At 42.1% G+C, this 24,091-nt stretch overlaps 1 protein-coding gene across 1 annotated transcript in view; it reads right to left on the minus strand.

The window, feature by feature from the left end:
* Nucleotides 1-5,489: 5,489 nt before the first annotated feature.
* The window catches only part of PPP1R1C (protein phosphatase 1 regulatory inhibitor subunit 1C), a 41,282-nt gene continuing 22,680 nt past the window's right edge, over nt 5,490-24,091 (minus strand). The window contains 1 exon segment of the mRNA XM_058809865.1: nt 5,490-5,754. Coding sequence (XP_058665848.1) covers nt 5,666-5,754 — 89 coding nt within the window. The 3' untranslated portion in view covers nt 5,490-5,665.

Consider the following 24,091-nt stretch of genomic DNA (forward strand, 5'->3'; position numbering starts at 1 on the left):
AAATGAGTGGAATTGAATTTAATGCTATGAGTAAAAGAAATTGTCCTCTGTCAAACATTATGCAAACATTTAGGCTACTTCCCTGGAATAATTTTACTTTCCTGGTCATTTAAGTACTTAATGTGTCTCCAGAGACTCCTTTTCCATGTCCCAGGGCAAACAATCAGAAGTTTTATCAAACTGTGAATATCTAAGTTTTCCCCTGGGAACAAAGAAAGTCATAACTGTGGAGTTATAAATGGAAAAATCTGTTATAAAAAATAGGAAAAAGTCTCTTATAAAACTTTTGGGATGAACTTTGCTGCAAAATACATTCTTTGTGCTTAGGCCAGTCCTTTGCTTGTGGCTTTTGAGTGGAGAATTGTTGGGGAACTTTACATTAGCTGAACTTGGACAGATAATATCTTAACAAAATCAGCTATTCTGAAATTACATAGTACATGAACTTTAAAGCTGTTGAGTTTTATGCATTTGCAACATCCTGTATAGGTCATTATTACAAACCAGAAGTAATGGAGTTGTGGCCAAATAAGGGGGTAAAAATCAAAATGGTAGGTGCACTCTTGACTTTAAGATGGAAGTTAAGCAGAAACAGAAGTTTCTTCATTTTTATTTGGACTGTAGTTTTAAAGCTTTCTCATCACCACATAGGACCTAATGCTGGTGCACCTACAAGCAGCACTCCTGAACCTGCAAGAAAGACTGTGGGACTTGTATCATAATACCATGAATAAACCTAAAGGTACATGAAAGTATTGGTAATTATTTGTACAAAGTCAGATATGATTATCTCAATCAAAATTCAATGAGCCAAAGGGTCAAATTCACCTATGATGCATTTCCATGAAATCCAAGAGAGATGGTGTCATTATACCAGAAATTAATTTGTTAATTGGATAGTAATTGGTTGTTTCTTGCTTTCTCTGTATTCAGCTGGCTTACAGATTTTGTTTTCTGTGGTGCAGGGTACTCTGAGGGCCTAATGTCTCTGTACAAAGCATGTGTTTAAGTTTAGGCCATATTGAATTCTTTTGTTGAAATTGTCCTTCTTTATCTTTGAGACTGCTCGACTTTGAGAGAGAAGTGTATTTTTCTTACTTGTCAGAAATGAACATTCACCTTTATTGTTTAGGGTTCAGCAGGACTTCACAACTGGAAATAATGGCAGCATATTTGGGTCAAACATTTTAATACATGATGCATCTTTATTTTAGTGTTCCCACCCGGGGAAGACTCCTAATCTGCTAGGCACAGGTTGGTTTGGGGTAGGGCAGAACTGTGACTGCAGCCAAAGTAACTCTGGAGGACGTGTGTGGTTTCAAGTAAATAGCAGATACAGGACCATGACTACAGAGTTGATATTTCCAGTAAATTAGAGAATAAAAATGTCATGAGCAATTTAAATATTATTTATAGTTGACCTTCATGTCTGTTTTTAATATTCAATCTGCTGAGTGTTTAAAAAAGCAATTAAAAGTCCCATATAATGTTAAAACCCTTGATAAATGTAATAAACAAATGACATATTCAAAAGAGAGAATCTATGTCCCATTAGGAGAGAGAAAGAAAGATGAGAGCAACATATGGCAGTATAATTAGAATGATTAGGGAAGCACATCAACAGAATTTATGCTGCAGGGAAAATGTAATAAGAAACCAACACACTTTCCTCACTGCCTTGAAAACTGCAAATATCGCTCTCTGAAAGGGAGAAGATGCAGAAAGGGTCCCTGGCATTTAAAGCTGTAACTTGTGTTCTTCTGTCATTATTAAAGATGCACACAGCCATCTGCAAACCATTTATTTTTTGCAGAGTTCACATTGTCCCATTGCTTTGATTAATAAGGAGCAATATTACACCTCAGCTGCTTTTCAGAAAGATGCTATTTTGGAAACCTAATTAATACTCATTCCACAGTTAGCTTGAGGTGTTCGTTAGTGCCAGATACTGAGTTCTTATTTGTTTCTCATTATGTGGAGAGTATTGCCTCTCAATGCCAGCCTTCTTGTTTTGCATTTTGGAATAACCTTTCTACACTCCTGCTTCCCACAGCCCTCCCTTCAGAAGAGCTAATAACACCTGCCATCATTATTTTCACATGCCTGTTAATGTCTGTTGAAGACATTGTGGGCTATTTACATAGATAGACTATCCTGATGCACAGCAAATATTCCTGCTGTTTTCTGAACAGTTGGGCCAAAGAAAAAGCAAAATTTAGGAACTTGGAAATGCAATTAAAATCTCAGTTTACCACTAAGGGTCAGTATATACTAGGCAAATGAATCATTACAAAATTGAGAGTGTATGGCCTAGCAGAATACCAAATAATTTTTCTGCCCTAATCCCCCCAGATTATTTAATAAAACCACAAAAACTCTGCAGCAGAATATAGACACTGAACTTGTTTAAACCCCATCAGCCCACTTTGATGAAACAGCCTGAGGTTTAGCAGAGGGTGCACAGATATCTTGCTTGAGATTTGCTCCAAGTGCTGCTATCCTCAGTGGAGGATAAAGGAGGGAATGCAGCAAAGCAGACGGCATTTAGCATCCACCCAGCTGCCAAGCATAATGCTGTGCATGAAAAGGTTAAATGTAATTGCACATGTCAGGAATCAACAGAACAACTGAGGCTCTTTCTGGAGCTCACTCTTGTGCTGATCTGCTATAGAAAAAAATAATAAAAAGAATGAAAAAAGAACATCTGTGGGCCTGGGTACTAGCATGGATGCAATAGGAGAGGAAGAAAGGGGAGCTTGAGGGACAGCATGTTTTAAATGTGCCCTTACATTGTCCCCCCAGGGTTAGTGGACAGACAATGCCTTATTTTCTGCAGGAATAAGGTCCCTCATGAAAAAAAACTTGTCTCAAGAGAAAAGAAATGAGGAGGGGAGCCCTGCACCGAGCAGGACATTTCGTTGTACGGTGCCGGCTGTACAGAAGCAGAGCTGCAGCCTGCAGGAGCCCTGCTTGGGTCCCTCCCCAACCATCACAGCCAACCCAGGCCAGCTCTGGAGAGAGCCCCCAATGCTTCACCTTCTGGAGTAAATGAAATGCTTTTTTTTAAAGAGTGAAAGCCACCACCAGCCTGGTGCTTGGTGCTACAGGAGGTGCAGATGAACTGGAAGCCCCTTCCTCACTGAGTGCCTGGACCCTGGGCACCATGGGAGGCCCTTGCCCAAGCACAGGCAATAGAACCTCTCCTGCAGCCCTGCCTCAGAGTCAGTGTTGCATGTGATACTTTTGGTAAAATAACACCAACAGTGCAAGAACTAATGGAGATTTTTCAGTTTACATTACTGGGGAGAAATAATGGTACTATGATAAGATAGTGGGTAAATTCTTGAAGACTTTAGCAGAATTTATAGCAATCTTAAAAAAGAAAAAGCAAGAAATCCAGTAATTAAATTGATAGCAGGATAATAGAAGCTTTCCTGTACACTCCACATCATATTTCCCCAAAGGAAAGTATGTTTCAGCCAAAATCTATGGTCTTTTTCAAGCAAAATTCCTCTGACTTCAGTGGAAAGCATGCTTTAGAAAACATACTTCAGAATGCTTTAGAAAGAAATTTTAAATCTTGACTCTTAATGTCTACTTAAGTATGATCTGATTTTGCACCTGGAGAATAAACAACATACACCATTCTGAAAGTCAAATAACAGTTCAAACTAAATCTGGTGGGGTTATTTTTATTATATAAAATAGGGGTTATTATTATATCCCCTTATTATTTATAAAGTGTAATTAAACTCCAGTCCAACTGTGAGCCTGAAACAGGATGTTCAGTGGTGAATTCTCCAAGCTCCTGTCAGATGTTTTGGGTGTTGCCTTTGAAATGCTGAGATTCCACAGTGTTGCATACCTTGTCCTGGTTTCCAGTGCTGTAAATCATGTCCATGCTTTCCTTTGCTCACAGGTCCTGCACAGTTCTCATCTGCAGCCTGTGGGTACCAATAACCAGCAGAAAGACATTAACATCCAAAGTGCTCCATTAGCTAGCAGCACAGAGAGATGTGTGTGAAATTAAACATCAGTGACTGATACACAGACTCTGGCAACAAGAAATTTTGTGAAGAGCCTGGTGCTGTGTGAAAGCAAAGCCATGGCAAAGCTGGGACCAGAGCCCAGCTCTTCTTGCTGCCATTCCAGACCTGACTGGGGCCATTCAAACAGTTTCTGAAGGGTCATTTCCTTCTTTTTGTTGTTTGGGACATAAAAAGCTCTCAGTCCGGTAAGTCCTGTAGTGGCTCGTGTATAATTGCAGAGTCCTTCTTTAGTCCTTCTTGCACACCCTTGCTGAGCTGCAGTAATGGATCCTGACTGCAGTGCTTCTACAGAAAACGGAACCAAAGAGGACAGGATACAGAGATACAGATGGAGGGAAAAAAATGGCTCTAAAATATAAAGAAACACTAGTTGACAGATCCTGTTCTCAGCAGGTCTTTGTGGAAGACCTCAGATTGTGAGATCAGTGAAATCACCATGCAAGGCATACACAAAAGGCTCTGTGTTTTCCTATATTTAAATATATAGTATTATTTTGTTTGTTAGTTTGTTGGTTTTGTTTGGGGTTTTTTGCTAGCTCAGCCCTTTAAAAGAGACTTGGATCAGTGGAATGTTAATGTGAGGATAAAACTTTTGTATCAAGCAGTTAATACAAAATGACAGCGAATTTATTTAAAAATCTGCCGTTGATTGAAAAATTGAAATAATCTGTAAAGTGTGACTTTGAAGAAACATTCTTTTCCTTCTCCACCTTATTTCATTTTATGCCATAGAGTTTTTGTGATCTGAAAAACAAAAAGGATGGTATGAACCATGCTGACCTCAGCCAAAGCCCTGGGACTGATTCCCAAGGTGAGTTTGTGCAGCTAGCAGTGCTGTCCCTCACTGGCTCAGACTGAGCCAAGCACAGGGGGCAGGAAGGCTGTGACCTGTCCTGCCTGCAGGTGACAGAGGGGGATGTGGCACTTGCTATGACTCATCTGGGGCTGGGACCCAGCTCCTAGGCCTTGCACACGCCTGTGCTCCTCACTCCCACATGAAAGGTGTTTTACTGCCCCCAGATAACAGTGATCTTGTGTGAGAGAAATTGTTTTGCCTGCTGAGACAAGGCAGCCTCAGAACAAAGCAAAGCAAGTATTTCAGTGTCCCATATCCAGGGAGCACAGGGCAGAGAGTCTTTGCATCATTCTCTGGACAGAGCCACCTCTGCTCGCTTCATTACCTTTTTTCTGTCCACATCACTGCAAGTAACTCCACCAACAAGGGTAAAAACTGTCCTTTACCTAATGAAAGGATCATTTTATATGAACATTTCCCTAGCAAGACAAACCCTCTGTACAACAGACAATCTTGTCTAAATTACTGTATTATTTATTTTGTACCTTTTAAATCACTTTTATTTACAACAAGCCTTAGATACAGCTCACACGCAGCAGTTAAGCTCTGGCAGTACTGACCTCGGGGAGCTAACACATTTGCGAATTACATTTCTAAGTCATAGAAAATAAAAGAAAAAAACCGAGTTTAAAATATCAGTTTTGTCTCCGGGAAGGAGGGCGGCAGGACCCGTGTGCGGGGCCTGCGGGGCCCGGATGCTGCCGGGGCAGGACACGGCAGGGCCGGGATGGACTCCGGGATGGGCTCCGGGATGGGCTGGCTAATGGCCCCACTCCTCCTCCCGCTCGCCAAGCGCCTCTTCTTCCTCGGGAAACACTGACTCACTCTGGCTCTTCAGGTGCTTGATCCCTGAAAACACAGAAGTCATGGTTAAGATTGTGGTGTTTGGCAGACATCAGGTATTTTTTTGTGGAGGAAGGAACAGAAAACCAAAATAAGGGCAAGTTAAATGCTCATATTTGCTCCTTTTTTAGCAAGCCTCTTAGTTCAAGTCACATGATGGTGTATTTAGAACAGAGATATTTTCTTCCTTGAATAAAGGTTCTGAACAGTATTTGCTTCTTTTTTCCTTGGTAAGCCTTGGTCATGTTTGTGTTGAGCACCATTGCAAAGCTGTCCTGAGCCAAGGAGAGCCTGACAGAGACTGTCCTGGCAGAGAGGAGACTGCTGGCACCAAAGCTGACAACACTGGACCATTTCTTACATGGATCATTTCTGTGACAACACTGGATCATTTCTTACATGGACAATGTGTTCTTTTGACCTCCAAGTACCATGAGGGGCAGGATGAAAAGGGTAAATACCTATCAGGATATTTGGAAGTTCAAATATCCTGGTTTTGGTTATATCAAGTTTTTAGTTTGAGGGAAGTTATGAAGTGGGTACTGCTGGCTGGTTTCAGCCAACAAGTGAAGTAGACTTTATGAAAATGAATCAAATTACAGATGTTTCCCTGTCTCATGTTCAGTACAAGAAAACAGATTTCAATCAATGGGAAAATACCATCTTCTCAGCTCTGCCTTGGTGTGATAGAATTTGAGCTGGAAAAGGAAGCAACATCAAGACAAAAAGATGGCAGAGAGACCAGAGAGGAAATGTTATTTTCATAAAACCTAAAAAGCAAATGTGCAAGATTAGTCTCGGAGTCCCCCAGTTTATGACAAACAAAGTGGGAAAATAACTACTGATCAAAACTGCATGATTTGAACAAAACATAATCCTGAATTAGGCTATTATCTGATGCCGCTACTGTCATTGCATAAAAATATTTTTTATTTCATTAAAGATCATACATAGTTCTAGTAACCATCTCTAACTGTTAGGAAAAATGCTTCCCTTTTGTATCACTTCCTCTCTGTGATGAGGAGAAACGACATCCCAGCTGCTTTATATTATCACTAGATAATCAAACACCCCAATGTGCACTCTGCAAGTCATAGGACTTGCACATTTTTCTAAAAGGGGTTCACCCTTGAGGGGTAAGGGCAAGATCCAGATTACTGCTAATTGTGAGTAAGAAGAACTGATGATGGTGTAAGTCCAAGAGCTTTGACCCCAGCGCCTCTTCATCTGCAAGTTCCTACACCTCACTGTTTAGATCCACACCACTCCAAAATACAGGATAGATTTTTTTCCAAATATCACTTGAAAAAGATCTCAGCATAAGTTATTTCAGTTCCACAACTTTACAAATAGATGAAAACAGTATCTTGCAATGATTGTACAACAACCAGCTCTATTTCTAACAGGAGCCCATCACTCTGTGCTGGGCCCTGGGCTCCTCTCTCTCTTTGCTTCCACCCAAATGACAGCACACAGCTCCTGGGAAGCTGTTGTCCTGACATAAACCAAGCAAATACATTAATGCTCGAAGGCCACAGTTCTTGTAAGGGTGCCCTGCAATAATCCAGCCATTTTCAATTAAGAACTGTGATACATGAAGGTGCTCAGCTACTACCAAGGTCTTTAGCAACACCCTTTAGCAAGACAAACACTTTAAATAAGATTTCACCTAACTACAGGTTAATGGACATTTGTTTCCAAATTATGTTTTGTTTTTAAGGTAAATTTTTCTCCCGTTATTTCCTCTGCACTTACAGAGCCATTTCTTGCACAATTCACAGTGCTCATCTAACAGCTGCTGTTCAATTCTGTCAGGAATTACTGGAGCCAGAGGGAATAATTTCTTTAGGGAGCTTTTCAAAGATAAGAAGGGCAAAGTTATGGACAGAAAATAAGGCATGTCATGCATGGTATGATGAAACCATGGAACTGTATTTTTTTTGTAGGAGTGAAGACTTTTGGCCGTGTGGTTTAATTGCAATATTAAATATGAAAATTGTAGGAAATGGAAAGAAATTACATCACTGAGCATTACCCATTGATTTTTGCATGGCAAGTAGCTATTGATCTTATTTAATGATTTTTTCATAAACTCCATTCTGCAGCCAGCCTTCACCTCTGCCAGTCATTTTATGCTACAGTGTCCCTTGGAAGTTTCCTCCTCTGACCAGTAAGTGCACAAGACTTCATGTAGTTATATATAAGCCTCAAGATGGTCTCACACATCAGGTTGTCAGAATGAACTGAGCCTTGGTGTGGCATTACAAAATAAGATGCTCATCTAAACAATGGAATAAACCAGTGTGAATTGACATAGAGGTAATGAAATTCCTGTCAGTAACATATGAACATATATGACAGGAAATGCTGGTAACTGCCTTGAAAAGATACATTTCCTGCACAAAGCTGCAGACTTTTACAGTGCAAAAAATGGTTTGGAGTAATAAAAATAGTTAAGTTACAGCAATCAAACTCCTGGATTAAAAGCATATCTAGCCACATAACATTGCAGCAGCCCACAGTGGCTGCCAAGGGTGGTCAGGAGGCACCAGAGCTGGGCAGGTGCACACTGGCACACTGGGGCACATTCAGGCACAGCTCAAGAGCAGAGGCTGGGACAGTGGCTCTCCAGGGTGGCTCCAGAGGGGTTATTCAGGCTGTGCCCTGCCCTTTGTCAATATGAGCCATGTGACAAGCAGGTAGTGGGGTGAAGCTCTAACCACAGAGTGCATTTCTGGATCAGTTCAGCATCTTTGCTTAGCAATATCTATTATCTATTTATCTTTGCAATATCTATTGTTTGCTGAAAGGTTAGATTCTTTTAGAGACTGAATAAAAATTCATTTCTCAGGTCACCTCAGCCGGTTTTACAACCACGACTATGGCAATGCTAATTTATGAGACAGGATATTTCCTTCTCATATTTCCAATCTTTGTACCAGTGACACAGCTCGTGACCTCAGCTTTCTCAGCTAGTAACCAAGAAGGACCAAAATGCTGTAGTTTGGGGGTTATTTCTGTTCACTGATTGAACACAATGTAAAGATGAGCATGAAATACAGACTGTAAGATTTTACATGTGGCAAAAAAGGCAAAACAAAGCCAGGATATTTTAGAAGAAATTGTTTGTGTGTAAGAGCACATCCAAGTTAGAAACATCAAGTTACTGATTCCACATAAACTGCACAAGCTTTACAGTATCAGTAGCAAATAGGGAGGACTGTGAATGCTGATCCATGCAGTCACCCAGTCCCATCAACATCCCTTTTTCCAAGCAAGGAATTTGTGGGCACTTAGTTCCCTGAATTGCTGTGCCTGCACTGTCCTGATGCTGTTCCGTTTCTCTCACTGGGTGCCCTGCCCTGCTCTGCCCTTTCCTGGGGATGGGGCTCACAGGGTGCCACCCATCCCCTGTCCCCATGGGTTCCCAATCCCCTCTGCACCCGACCCAGCCCCTGCTTCAGTGTCAGCCCCTGCCTGGGGCTCTGCTCTTCACCTGGGATGTCTGGCAGCAAAACCCCTTCCAGACCAAACACTGCCCCTTCTCACCAGCACCCACAATGTCTTCACACTCATCCTTATGCTGCTTTAGAGCAAGGTCTGTCTGAACACTGCTAAAGAATTGTTTTTTCTCTTATATTAGGGCTTATATTTCACTGCAGGTAATTTAATACAATTGATGTTGATAAACAAACCCATAAATCCAAACCAGATTGAGAAGCCATATACAAATATAATTTGAACTGGCAATTCCTTTTTAGATGAAGTCATTGTTTAAAAGATTATTTGTAGAATTCTAGATTCTTTTAAATTATGAATGAGAATGGGACAATTTTGTGTCATTTTTGTAGTCACATCACACCCATGCTGCTTTATCAGCAGCTGTCTTTTAGCTTCTCTCCATCTAACCAAAGTACCAGCTTAGAAAGCTAAGTAGGGTCACAAGATTTGAAACAACCAAGTGTTCCTGAATTAAATGTCTCCTGGAAAAAAATTTAAAAATATTCAAGTAATTAAGGCAGTTCCCCATCCTATTTAACACTTCTTCCTTCACTCTGCTTCACTGCCCAAGGAAGGGTGTTGACATTTACCAAACTCAGGATTGAAGTCTGGTTGGCAGCTTGTATTCCCTAAAGTTTGAAGGGCTATTTAGTTTTACGATTTGGAGCTGATCCTCTCTCTATCAAAAACACATTTCCAGATTTGCAGAAAGCAGTGAAAGGCACAGATAAAACAGGCTCATTTTCAGCATTTCAGAACTCAAATCACTTTGAAATGATTATGCAAACAGACCTGGCCAAAAAGGATAACAGCAAAATAAAAACGTCTCAGCCAGTGCTAAATTAATTGTTTTCTATTTTCCTTTGAAAAAATGAGAATATCAAAAGCAATATTATAGGCTCATACCACTAAACAGGAAAAATGACTATTCTTTGTAATGGTATATTCTGGTTTGCATTTAACAGTTAAATGTTTCAATTATGTTTTTCCAATGTGTCTTCCTCATAATGGTTTTTTTTCCCAATTCAAGTTTTGATTTAAAATATGCCAACAAAACAGACAGAGAACACAAACCCCAAACAAGCAACAACAACAACAAAACAACCAGAAAAAACACCTCAAATTAATGTCATTAAATCCAGCATCCACCACAGGTCTTTGGCTGGGCTGGGTGCAATGGAAAGCCCTTGTGGAGAGCCAAAGGAAGCTGGCAGTTCTTCCCGGGCAGCCTCCTCCATGTCAGGGATGGCCCCACGGTTACAGGAGATAACAGCAGCTGCTGTTATCAGCCCAGGGGCACCTCTGGGGCACCTAACAGCAGCCTGCCTGTACCCAGGAAAGGTACCCAGAGGGTGAAGGTGTCTGGTTGTGAATTGGAAGATAATATTTTCTGACTGGATATAAGGAACAAATTATTCCAGTGAGTGTATTTAAACACTGGTGTGATTTCACAGTGAAAATGTGATTTGTCTCTTCAATGAGATTTTCAGTGCTGAACTAGATAAAGCACTGGACAACCTTGTTAAACTTGGTGCTATTTCTGATTTATGTATCTGGTTGAAGTATGGACTTTCCCAAGGTTCCTTGCAACGTAAATGACTGTATGATTTTATGAAATCAAAACTCAGTAAATGCATCCTACAGTTTATAACAATGTACTAACATTAACTACATGGGCTACATATTGATCCGCCTGGGAGCTTCAAATGACTCCTTTCTCTGGAAAAGTGATGAAGTGTCTAAGTGCACCAGTCAGGCTTATTTGAGGAACAAGATTCCTCTTCACTACTTAAAACCGTGGGGCCAGGCTGAATCAATATTTCTGTGCTGATTTTGGAAAGCATACAAACTCTTAATTATGTGCTCCACTGTGATTTATATATATACATGTGTGTGAGCCTTGTATTCCTCAAACACAGGGGATGAAAATAATGGGATTAAAGTCAGTGAACCTGGAGCATCTCTTGTATGTGACAGATACACCCATGAGACCCCCAAAATCTCAGATAGAAATCACACCCCAGTTGTGGCCCAGTGTGTGGAACTGCAACAGAAAAATGTGATTCCTGAGAGGAAGGCACAGAGCTGCTCCTCTGGGTGCTGGCACTGCTGCTGAAATGGCTCATCTCCCCTTGGGGCCTCAGGGGCACATCATTGTCTCAGGCTGTGGTGCCTGGGGGTGCTGATTGCCAATTAAAAGAATATACTCAGCTGCCTGCAGGTGTGACAGGTTAAAGAACCACACTGTGCTAATAAAACCAAGGCCTATGCACCCTGTTTCACAAGAAAGGCCTTCCTTGCTCAGTTAGGCACCTGCTCCGCGGGAGTAACACAGACTCTCTAGGCTTCACAAGATGTTTGCCAGATGTTTCCAGAAACACCTGGTACTCCCTGGGATGGAACGTGCTCCCTTCTGCTGGTCAGTGCCAGTGGGAGAGTCCAGAGCCTGTCCCTGCCGCGAGCACCACAATACAGCTCTGACAGGCACAGGACACCGTCTCAGCTCTGAAAAGCATCAATGCTTCCTGCTCTTCCCACCTCCAGCAGGAGCTGAGGACCATCAGAGCCTGCAGGAGCAGCTGCCTGGCAGAAACCTTCTTTGACAAAAGCTGAATGATCATTAAAAACTTTTCCTCTCTGATTTTCAGTTCAACAGAATACAGCTTCACTAGCCTCCATTTTTGGCGCTTTATGCTTCATAGAAGTTTAGAAAAATCCAGTTTCATCATCTTCAAATGTTCACTGTCAGGTACACGCTAGCTACACTGCCCAATTTATTCAAATGCAAGAAATTTGTGTCTTGTCTTCTCTCTGCCCCATCTGGAGAAGATTTCAGAAACACAGCTGTCATTACTGGTCATGGAGAAACTCAAAACTTACCCCTGCACACACATCTCCTAGGCATTTTGACTTTCTTGATCAAAAATTTGGTTCTTTGGCTGGAAAGAAATTAAATCCTACTATATATTTAACTTTTAATTTTTTTTTCAAACAGCTGAAATACAGGAGGGTATATATAGAGCATACAAGAGCAGAACAGTAAGAAAAATGCTACAGTTTCCCAAAAACCTATTTTGAGCTTCCTCTTGTTTCCTCTTTGCATAAATGACCTGTTATCTCTCTCCTTCATCTGTGCAATCAGTTCCTGAAACCTTTAATCCATTTTTACTTCATTGAGTGGTTTAGATAAGCTCAACCTGCATACAAGTCAGAGTTCAGTGCTTAGGCTTTCATTAGTAACTCTTAAAAACCATTAACCCTATCCTTAACCCTACTTGCCTCCCCATCTTCTCTTTCTACCATTCAGCTCACCAAAAATGATGCTCACTGGTTCCACCTTGTCAGCCCACCCTCCATTTCCTTTGATCCAGTTGCCCTTGGACCCAGTCTCAGCTTTCTGGCCAAGTGCCCAGTGACCTCTCTCTCCATCTTTTCCAGCTGGCTGATATCTTTGCCTCTGACAATTTTTGCCTTGGTTCTCCTTCCTCTGCTGATATCAGAGGCAAAGATATCAGCATGCTGGTTCTTCTGCTGTTGTAATCCTTTCTCCTTGCCATTCTCTGAGAGTCATTTTCCCTTCTGCCCAAGTTAAAACTCTAGAGTGCATCTTCTGTGCAAGCTGGTGGAAGTCTAAGACAGCACCTCAAAGTGGTGTCTCAAAATCAAGCTCTTGATGTGAAGTCCTGTCCAAAACATTCATCTACCATGAACAACACTGTCATTTTTTCCTAATATTTAGGTTTACACATTTCTGATTTCCACTCCTCTCTAGATACCCATATCCAATTGTCATTTGAGTCTTGCATGTTTTTTCTTGCTTAATGTGTCTCATATAGTTTTTACTATTTATCCAGACTTTGAAACTCTCCTTTTTCTGGGGTCTTCACTACTACCACATCTTCTTCTCCTAGCTTTATAAATGTACCTTTTCTCCTGCCACTACTTTCCCCCTTGAGTTACCTCCATTGATTCCCTCCAATATATTTCAGACTAATGGTGGCTATTTATGCTTTCAAGGAAAATTGAATTTCATCATATATTATGGGCATCATTTCTACTCATCTCAAATCAGGAAATGATACAGCTTTGCTTCTCAGATTGCTAGGCTTTTAGATTAGCATTTTCATTCCTTCTCCTAAAGTTCTGGAGAGGTACCACTATCTGCCTCCATAGTTATATCCAAATCCTCAAAATCCTCAGTTATGAAATTTCAGAAACACACTGAGAACATTTTTGTTGCCAGCCTGCTGAGGCAAAGACTGTTGCTTTCCTCCCTAACATTTTCTATCAGTCCTTGGGCTGGATTGCTACACCCTAGCTGGGAGTTCCCTGTTGCAACAACCAGCTTCTGTTGAATGTTTGAACAAGGTTTATGTGGCATGGACTGAATTCCTGGTGTGGGTTCCTGGATGCTTCATTAACCCCAATATGATATGACAAGAATTGTTGTGTGCAGTGATCAGTGGATGTTACTGAGTATGAACAGAGAGACAGACAATGGCTGATGTCTGTATGCAAACACAAGATGCATTTTACACATCTCTCCTTGTGCTTCTTCATGCCCACCCAGTAGAATGGCTTCAGTCCGACAAGCAGGCAGCTATTATTTCATCTGCTGGTGCTCACGTTCAGTAGTCAAACCAGATGACCTATGGCAAGAGGTTAATCCTGCTGCCAAGAAGATCTGGCAACAAGAGCCCAGGTTGTGCGTCCCAAGGCAGCCACTCCCTTGGGTGGTCTCTAAGCTGCTGGCGGTTCAAAGAGTATCAAAAAGTTACCTATGACATGACAGCAATAAAACACAAAAAAACACACAGTCCCAGGACTTGGCAACTCCCCCGTGTATGAGTGAGTGAACAGAAAAAACACCAGGGAGGGAAGGCAAAATAAAAATAAAGGGATGTGGAAAATTTTGCTTTATAGATGTTGGTAACTGTGAACAGTCTGCTTGATACAGCCTTTGAAACTTTTCTAAACTTTGGGTTGTCCTTTGTGGAGAAGGACTGAAAGATGATGCACTGTGCAGCAGTCCCAACGGACTCTGAGTGGTACCCACGCCTGTGAGTTTCTGTTAAGCAAGGTTTCACAGAAGCTTGATAACCAACATGCAAGGGTGGCCCTTGGTCCTGTGGCCAATGAGTTTGAGCATAACCAGGTCTTTTATTATACAGATCTTAGTCCCATTCCTCCGGAAATTAATGAGATTTTCTCCTACTATTGTTAAAGAAAGAAGAGTCAACATACGTCATTGATGTTAAGTTCCAGTTATAAGACAAAACCCCAGCTTACTGATTATCTGCAATGAATTTATGTAAAATACTGTAAATTACTGTTTTATGTGGCTTCAAAGTTTGAGATATGAGATAAATGAGTTGATACAGAAAGTAGGTGCACTAGATATTCTCAAACTGCTGTTTAGATTAGCCTAGAAAAAGCAAAGTCAGGCTGTCACCCTGTGATTTACCATTGATGTAAATGGTAAATCAACATTCAAACAGCAGCAGATATGGGGGACCTCCGACATTTAGAATGAAAAGAATCTGGAGCATCAATGTGGCAGTTTAAACTAGGCTGGCATTATGGCAATATATAAATAATAAAAAGACCTCCTCCATGTGTTGTAATATTTTACATCTCAGCTCAAAATGAGGAGAAAAAAATTCTCATGCGTTGTGATTATGAGACCAAGACATTATTCAGCCTTGCAAGTTCATTTACTTTTTTTTCCTCTCTAATATGCATGACTAAACCAAAACAAATGATCTGAGACATTGGCAAATATGATGGGTTTATGTAGGTCACATATCTGATCTGGAGCAGATCAGATCATCAGCATATTCCGCAGGTCACCATGGCCCCATAGAGGTTTGTGAATGATCATTCAGAAACCCAGCAACAAAGTATGACTAATTTTCTAAATGTCTGCTGGTTGCTGCTAACTCTTTTCTTAGCTCCAGTCATACCATCCTCAGTTGTCATGGTGAGCCTTTTAAATGACAAATCTTGAGGCTCATTTGAGGCTACTTTCAGTCAAAAGGCTCACTGTTAAATTATTACAATGAAGACTGTATGAGAGCAGCAAAAATCATGTTCCAAATGCCTGGCTACTTTCCAGTTCGTTCTCTGAGACATTGCCTTTCCACGTTCCATTTTTCCCTCTCAGGATGGCTTGAGGCAGCACTGGCCCCTTACGAGTCACGTGAAGGAGCTCCTTGCACAGAAAGGCTTTTGTTGGCCCTCCACAGGCTGGCCAGAACCTGCACTGGAGAGAGGGGTCAGCTTTGCCATGGCTGAAGGGGCTGCATCTCCCACGTACAGCGGCCTAAAGAGTAAACAGAGAGGTTTCTGTTGCCCCAGACAACCTCTCCTGGTATGGAACCATCTATGGAACCACCTTGTTCTGCTGGTCCTTCCCTCCCTTGCCAGCCCTCAGACTGCAGAAGGCAGCCAGTCTTTGGAGCTCACATGAAGAGCAGGAGCTCCTGCAGTCAGCCATCAAGGGGTGGCTTTACCCTTTGGAAAACCAGAAAATATTTCTTAGCTGATTCTGTGGAGGATGGCTCTTGGTCAAATACCCCAGAAACTTGATCAGAAAAACATGCAGAGGTGGCTTCCATGTTAGTAATGAATCCGGGCAGCACTGCAAAGCTCTCCTCCTCACGGCCCCTGTGCTGCTCTGACCAGGCAGCTGGGGCCAGCAGTCAGAAGAGGATTAGAGCTTTCCAGCTGACACTTTTCCATCCCAATTTTTCACAGCTAAAAGACAGGCTTAGAACTGCTGGTAAGTGTGCTTGAATTCAGTGCAGGCAGACCTTCAAAGGTGCTGTGCTTTGAAGGGTCCTGGGAAGCCTGTTAGATAGCCAGAAACTCCTCTGAAAAAGCACTTGTCTGGAAACCAAACCTTACTGGGCAGTGTGTTCATTTGCTGGAATTGCTAAGCCCTCACTTTTGACATCAGCACCACTTTCAGTCAGGCAGCTGTCTGCCTGAGAGTAGGTCAAAATCATAGCACTGGCAGAATTGTTCCCTTATGTCAAAGGATTACAGTAATTCCACCAAATTAAAGGCCACATTTTCAAACCTCTAATCAGCTGCTCCATAACAACAGAAGTCAAAAGCTCTGCTACTGTCACAAACTATGTCTTAGAACTCACTGGCCTTAAAAGTTAGTGAGTAGCATTTTCTAAACACAGCTTCTTTAAATTAAACCATCTTACACTTTCACAGGCAACTTCTGTCATTTTTAGGATTAACCACATGCTTCTCCAGCCCATGTGTCCAGTTGGAGCCACTCTGTAGCCTGACTATCTTAAAATAAGCTAGGAGGCTAAAAGTGGGAAGTTTTACAGCTAGAAAATCACATCAACAAAGACTTATGAACAAGACTGATGCTAAAGACAGCATGAAACAATGCTCGGTATTTCAGCTACAGAAGGTAAGTCTGTTTAGAGGTAGGGACAAGCCAAATTTTAGTTTTACAGACTCAGTATACTCAATTTAATTGGGGAAAATATAGACAAAATATAGAAAAGGTAGGCTCTCCTCTAAAGGTTTAGACACATTCAGATCACAGTCATAGATTCTGTAAAAATTAGTTTTTACACTTCTTACTTTAGCTCTTGCTAAGAGTGAGTTGAAATAAAAGTCAGGCTCTAATCACTCATTCCACTGCTGGAATGCAGGTGAAAGGTAGTAATGATCTCACAGGTTTTAAGTTGAAATTAGTCAGATTTGATATCATTCCACTCCTTGTAACTGTTCTTTCCATCCAACAGTGGAGCTGCACTAGGAGTCACCAGAGGGAGCCTGCATGCCAAAAATCCCACTGTTTTTTTTAAAAAAAACCTCTGTACTTTCAGATTGCGAGGACATCGAAAGCTGAATTTACATAATTTCTCCTCACTGCTGAAAAAGCCAGGAGAAGGCTGCCTCCTCCCTCTGGCCCTGTGGGAGCTGGCCAGTCCCTGGGTACCTGGTGCTGGGGCAGAGGCAGCCCCTCTCCCTGCTGCTCTCTGGCAGTGTCTGTGCTTCCCCTGCTCTCCCTTCCACTCCTTCCGTGGGGCTCACGGCTGCCCCCAGTCCCAGCTGAGCTGGAGAGGTGCCTGTGGGTGTCCTGCACCTCACCAGGTGTGCCCTGTGTCCCTGTCACCTGGAAAGATGCCACTGCAGGGAGTAGCCCACAAACCTGCAGCATTCCCAGGGCTTACCAGATGTGTGTGCGCATTTTCTGCTTGCTGTGTGCCAGCATACACAGCAGAGGTGCACCCTGAGCTGGGACAGCCACAGCAAACACTTCAGGGGAGTGCTTTCCTTCTAGATCCCACAACTCTTTAATTGTATTGTCGGAAACAGTTACTCTGTAAATTGCTCAGAGCCTGCTAAGCATCTCCTCTGGCTATAAACGATCTGTGGAATAACACTGCTTGTTCTCAGGTTGTGAGAGAGCTGAAAAGCCTGAAGTATCCTCCCTCCTTCCGTTTCAAGAGAAACCAGCAGCTCCATCAGATGAGAGCTTTTAAACAACATCCTGCTGGCCTGTGCAGCTCACAGGAAAATGAATCCCTTTGTAGATCCATATGCTAGCTGCAGTATTTCCTGTGTTTTTCTGGTCACAGTCACACACATAATTCATGTGAGCACTCAGTGCTAGCTGCAGGCCTAAAAGGATGTGGTTGAAATCTTCAGGCTGCTCGTGTTCTTGTCTCCATGCCAAAGCTCTGGAGGATGGTTTTGGGAACTCTGTGTTCTTGCTATACTGGGCAATGTTGCATCTCAAGGGGTGAAGGAAAGGAGAAATTATGGAGGGGAGAAGAACCACATGGCCTTCTGTAGAAAATTTTTGGGTTTTGATAAATTCAAATAGGCATCCACTTCAAAAGGGAAAAAAAAATCAAATACTAAAAACCCAGAAAAAATCCCTACCACAAGAAACCCAGCACAGATGGTCCCTAAAAATCAGAAGCATGGTTTCTCTATGTTTCTCTTAGCTTAACCACAGAAATAAGGACCAGGTTGTTCAGAAACAGAGATGTCACAAAGCTAATGTGCTACTGGGACCTTGGCTCGGGTCAGGGTGAAACCTGAAGCAAAGAGCTAATGGCAAGCTACTGTCCCTGGAAGAGCAGCTTGTGGCCAGCAGCCACTCTCATGGAAATCATTGCCCTGGTCCCAGGAGGAGCAGAGCAGGTGGTGAGAGCTGGGCTGGCTGCTGTGAGCCGGCACCCCCTTGCACATGCCCACAAGGAGCAGCACAGCTGATGGAATCGTAGCTGAAAGGTCATGGGATGATTTTGCTGTGTCAGGCTGATGCCACTGCTCAATGCACAGTGCTGCCTTTCGTGCTATACAAATTCACTATTAACCTTGAGCCTGCCTGCAGTCATTCTGTCTTCTGAAAGCTTTGCCTTTTGGAGGGGTGGGGATTTTTATATCTGAAATTTGACTACATGGAGAGGAGCCATTAATAGACAAAGAGGGCCTGTAGAAATATGCAGTGAGGTACAAAATACAGGGAAGGCTTTTCTTTTTGAGGGTAAATTACATGAGACAGCAGCCCGCATACTGCGGGGACTTTTTAGAAGTACACTATTTAGAGAGGTACCTCTGTATGTACACAATGAACCTACCTCCAGAACACCCCAATATGGCCTGAGCAAGCTCCCCCAGGCCCCAGCCATAGCCCTGGCAGTGCTGCAGGTGGAGCATGTCCTCCCCACTGAGCCAAGGGGAGTGAGGCCCTGACGGATGCACTTGCCCTCGCTGCGTGCACAATCCTGCCCTGCCTGCCTGGGAGACGGCAAACACTGAACAGGAGCAGCACTGCGCAATCTAGGTCTTCATCCTGCCATCTTGCTTGGGATCAAATTCCAGATTTACAAAGCTTTAGATGAAACAGAGGGGCAATTATTATTTATTACAGTAGGGCTGGCTGCAGTCAGGGTCTGCCATGTGGCTTGGTTGTTAACCTCCAGCATAGAACATACAGCAAGGAAATAAAATTTAATGCCCTGTCAAATGGCTGACTTCGTAAGAATCTTACATGTTCTCCTATAAAAATATTATCTTTTCTTCAAAAGCTGCTTCAATTCAGAACTCAACACTGCCAAAATCCTCGTAATTTCACTATAAATACATCTTGTAAAAAAAGTAACCAGAACAACACATGCTGCCTTTCCTGGGATTTCTACTTTACATTTTAAAACATGTACTATGTCTCCCATATTTTTGTTCTACAGTATTTTATGTTGCTAGCTTTTAAAAGGTTTTTAATGTTGTCTGTTACTGCTTAGAAACAGTATGATATTTACACTGCCTTGTCTTTAATACAACGATGCTTCATAACACTATTTTCAAGTCATAAATGCTGTTTCACAGCACTTTTCTAAGATTATTTTCGATCATAAAAATAAAGTTGTACCTTTAGAAGGAGGCCCCTTTAGAATTCATTGCACAAGATTAGAAGGAACTATATCAGATATGTGGATTTCACACTGAGCCAGATGTGGCCAGCAGAAATACTCCCCCAGAATTTGGCCTGTGCTGGACCACACGTGGTAATTTAGGGACTGACATTAGTGCTCAACACAGCCCTTTCCTCCTCACTCCAGGTAATGGTGGCTATAACACAAACATCCCAGTTTTACTCTGGAGCAGATGTCAAGCTTAGTCTCCACTGGACACCTTGGTCTCTCTATAGGTGCTGCAGTATTTGTTGCAGCCAAGGCCAGAGCCATTTTGAAGCAGAAGCTGCCAGCTGTGTGAAATGAAATGTATTCAAAGCTGCCAACGGTAGGAAATTAAATACAGACAGCACCAGTGTCTGCCAACGTGTTGGGCAGTACCACAGCAGTGGCAGCCAGCTGAACTTGAGATGGCAGCAATCTGATGTATCCCTGTCACCAACTCAGTGATTCACTAATTAATTCAACTTTCTACTGTCATCATCCTACTGTCCAAGCCTGAGGAAGGAGAGAGGAGGGTAGAGAGAGGGGGAAAGAGACCAGGCACTAGAAGGTAACATCTTGGTAAAGATAGCCAGGGAATTCATTCAAGGCCATTCTGCATCAAGCGGTGTGGCTGTATCGAGGGGCACTGACACAGATGTGGATAAGAACAGTATTTAAATGATGGGAACAAGTAGAACAAGTAGTTTGGGAAACAGAACTGCACCTCTTGTGACCAAGTTAGGGACAAGGAAAAAGCACAATGATACAAAACTGCAGCATAAATCTTCTATTCCCTGTTCTTCAGCAGATCCAGACAGTTGTGGGCCTTCCACCCAGGAAATAAAGTGCATTGATGGCATTTTGTCCCATCACAACACATGAACAAACCAGAGCAGTGCACGTGAAAAATGAGGCAGAGCTTAGCCTTCTGTAACCCAAGAAACAACTTACTGAGACAGATTTTCTACTTAAAAGGAATGTGGTGGAGAGCTGGTACTACCAGGCTAAAGAAGAGATGTTCCACCAGGGACATGGCAGCTCTGCTAAGGTGTTAGAGGAAAGAATCAACCTCAGGAATTGCTCCAGCCACTGGACATTGCCTGGTTTTGTGCAGTAGTCCTTGCCCCCTGCCCAGCAGTAATCACAGCCATTTAGCCTACTGGAAAAGGAAAGAGGTCCAAAGTACCACTCAGCACTGAGAGGATAATGGAAAACCATCTCCATCTCCTGTTCTGGCCACATGACTGATGTGCAGCACAATCATCTTTGAAAAAGGATCATCATTGGAGAATTGGAAAAATGCGAGAGGCTGAGTCAGCGACTCACCCACATAAGAAAAGTTTAACTGGGCTCCAGCTCAATTTGTGAGCCTGGACTTGATGTTCAGAAGTCTGTGTAAGATGCCTGATGTTACAGCTAACATTAATTTCTTAAAATTAAATTTAAGCCCATGTATGAAGCAGAAGCAAAAAAAGACATGGTATTTTTGTTTCTAGAATAGTGGGATGTTTTGTGTTCTTACACTACTGTGCTTAGTTAACACTGGAAGCTCTTTGCAGAGTTTGCCATGTAAAAAGATACAAGTTTTTGTAGTGACTGCTAAAGCCTTAGAAACTTCATTCTTGTGCCACTTGAAGTAAATTTAGCCTGAGATTTTTGTTCCACAATGATTCTCATGGGCTCCAAACTCAGTGCTTACCATACTAACAATAATCTTTAATGTCTCCAGACTCTACCCATGTTTGTTGTTAACCTTCAGTCACAAAGTAATGAGATGCATCAGACATCGTCAGGCTGGCCTAAGGGGTTGCAAATTTGGATGAGGGCCACACACTGTACTAATTGCTTCTAATAAATTACATATTTCAGGAGGGACATCATGATTTTAATCATTTATTCTGCATGTTGTTTCCTTTGGAGAGAAGAACAAGCAGGCACTAAACCAGCAGAGCATCTGAAATTCATGGCAGGAGCTAGAAAGAGCTCATTTAATATCAACCATCATTGTAAGTACTAGAATTATGCATGTATCAAATCCCTGGGTCTGAACACTTTGGGAAAAGCCAGTGAGTTCTGGTTGTTTTAATGACTCAAACCAAAATAATGTCTTTGAATGTTCCTTAGATTTATAAGAGCTCTGATTTAATCCCATTTCAAATCTTGTAGCTGGGGCCTAGCTCAGGAAAAGACCTTTGTTTTTATGCAAAGAAAAATACATTAGGAGAGGAATTTAAAGCATTTATTTCCCAAAAGGCTGAGAAAGAAAACAGTAAAATGTATCTCTTACTTCTGTGGGAATGACTTTAATTATGATTTGATGTCTCCTCATTGCAAAGGTGGTCCAGTGAACACAGGTACAGTAACTCTCTTTAAAGCCTGATGGAGTTAGCAGGATCTTGATCTGATCTAAACAGCCTCTAGCAGAGTGAACTAAGACGAGTGAAGTTTTCCTATTTCCCTGCCCTCTAGCACATCCAGGCCAGTAGACTCACTGCTAATGAAATCCTCAAATCACTTGGGAACCTGCACTTCCTTCACAGGGGTTGTTTAAATAGCCACTAGTATTAATAGCAATAGCTGGGAGATAATGTGGGATTTGGGACCTCCAGGGAGCAATGCAGGTTTGGGAACAGCTCAGGCTGTCTCCTGTTATTCTTTGTAAACCTTGCTTCCTGCCACTGCCCTCTGCATTTCCTTCCAAGGATGAGCTGAGCTACCAAAGCAAACATGACTACCTGGGTGAAAGGAAACCTGCCTGAGCACGAAGCATGCCCTGGCAGGGAAAGCTGCAGCTCTGAGACTCAAAGGTGCTCTTCTGATTTTTAAGTGGTAATGAGACACCAAGGAAGCACCTTTACCTGGGGTGAGTGCAATCCTGCACTTCTGCCTTGGCAGTCTAAGATGCCTTCACTTGGTCCCTCTCTATCTGGAAGGGTTATCATCCCATTTTAGACTTCTCTGGCAAGTGTGAGGGTAAAAAATGAGTCTCCAGCAAGACTTCCAGGGGCTCCTCTAGCCCACCAAGCAGAATGATGAAGGCATTTCTAAAGATGCTGTTTGTGCTTTGAGGGGTGGATGGACCTTTGTGCTAAAACAACTGAACATCTACTTTGGAAAAGGATCAAAGGATTCTTCTTGGTTTTGTCATACAGAAGAAGAACAAGAAGCAGATTAGCAAATAGGAAAAAAAAGGCCTTACACATTGAGAACTGACTGGAAAAGATCGCCCAAGGCAAAAGTGGTGACTATTCAAATTGAAAAACATTCCTGTGGTTGTTTTTATGGTATTTTTCATAGGGAGGTTCAAGCCAACCTTCACACTTGAAGAAGACCTTAAAGGATGAGAAAATTTGAAGTTCAGGCATAAAAGCACACAAGTAACAGAAGAAAAACTGGCACAAAGAGGGGAACTATAGGTGATGAATGCTCAGTTAAGATTGCTGCTTAAGAAAGAAAAAAACTATGACAAGAGGTGAATCACAACATACAGAAAATAAAATTGAGTCATTTGATGAAATCTTCAGATACTGAATTTTGCAACATTGTATGCTACATACCAGCATGGAATTCAACACTAGTGAGGCAGGTTAGGAAAGAAATATCTATGAAAGCAAAATGGAAAACCTCTTTGACATCCATTAGGTTTGGTAATATAACACTAAGAAGCACACCATGCCCAGCTGGTATCTGGTTGGCTGGCTGAGTCCCTCTCCAGATTACTACTTAAATCAATAGCTCTCACATTGATTTTTCCAGCACACTGTATTCCAGTAAAAAGAACAATGCTCTGAGATGAGTCAGCTATTTGCTCTGTCTGTAGGAACTCTGCTGAGTTTTTGTTTAGGAAAATAAAAGCAGGAGCCAAAGTACACAGAGATATACAGTAATAAGAACCTGCCTGTTGCACCACATTTGCTACAGCTTGCTGCAGCAGCCACAGCTAGAGGAAGCTTCTATAATGATGAAACTGAAATATTTGGGGATGGTCTTAGAAAGATAATAATGTTGAGTTTTAGTTTAATAAGTGCAATGGCAGAAGGAAAAAATATGCCCCCATATATATCAAATAATAGAATCACAGAATCATAGAATGGTTTGGGTTGGAAAAGACATTAAAGATCCCCTCATTCCAGTCCCCCTTCCATGGACAGGGACACCACCCATAGACCAGGTTTCCCAGAGGCCCAACCAACCTGGCCTTGGACACTTCTAGGGATGCTGAGGCATGCAGAGAGGAGAGGAGCCATGAGGACCTGTTTTACACTGCACTTCATTTGCACAGCATGTAGTTTAGGCTTGCAGAGCAGAATAATACAGCAGTGAGATCAATAGGTATTGCTACCCATGCAAAGCATTTTCCTTCCAGAAAAAAAAATTAAATTGAACGTCATAAGATT

This window comes from Ammospiza caudacuta, chromosome 8, assembly GCF_027887145.1.
Source record: "Ammospiza caudacuta isolate bAmmCau1 chromosome 8, bAmmCau1.pri, whole genome shotgun sequence".
NCBI classification, from domain to species: domain Eukaryota; kingdom Metazoa; phylum Chordata; class Aves; order Passeriformes; family Passerellidae; genus Ammospiza; species Ammospiza caudacuta.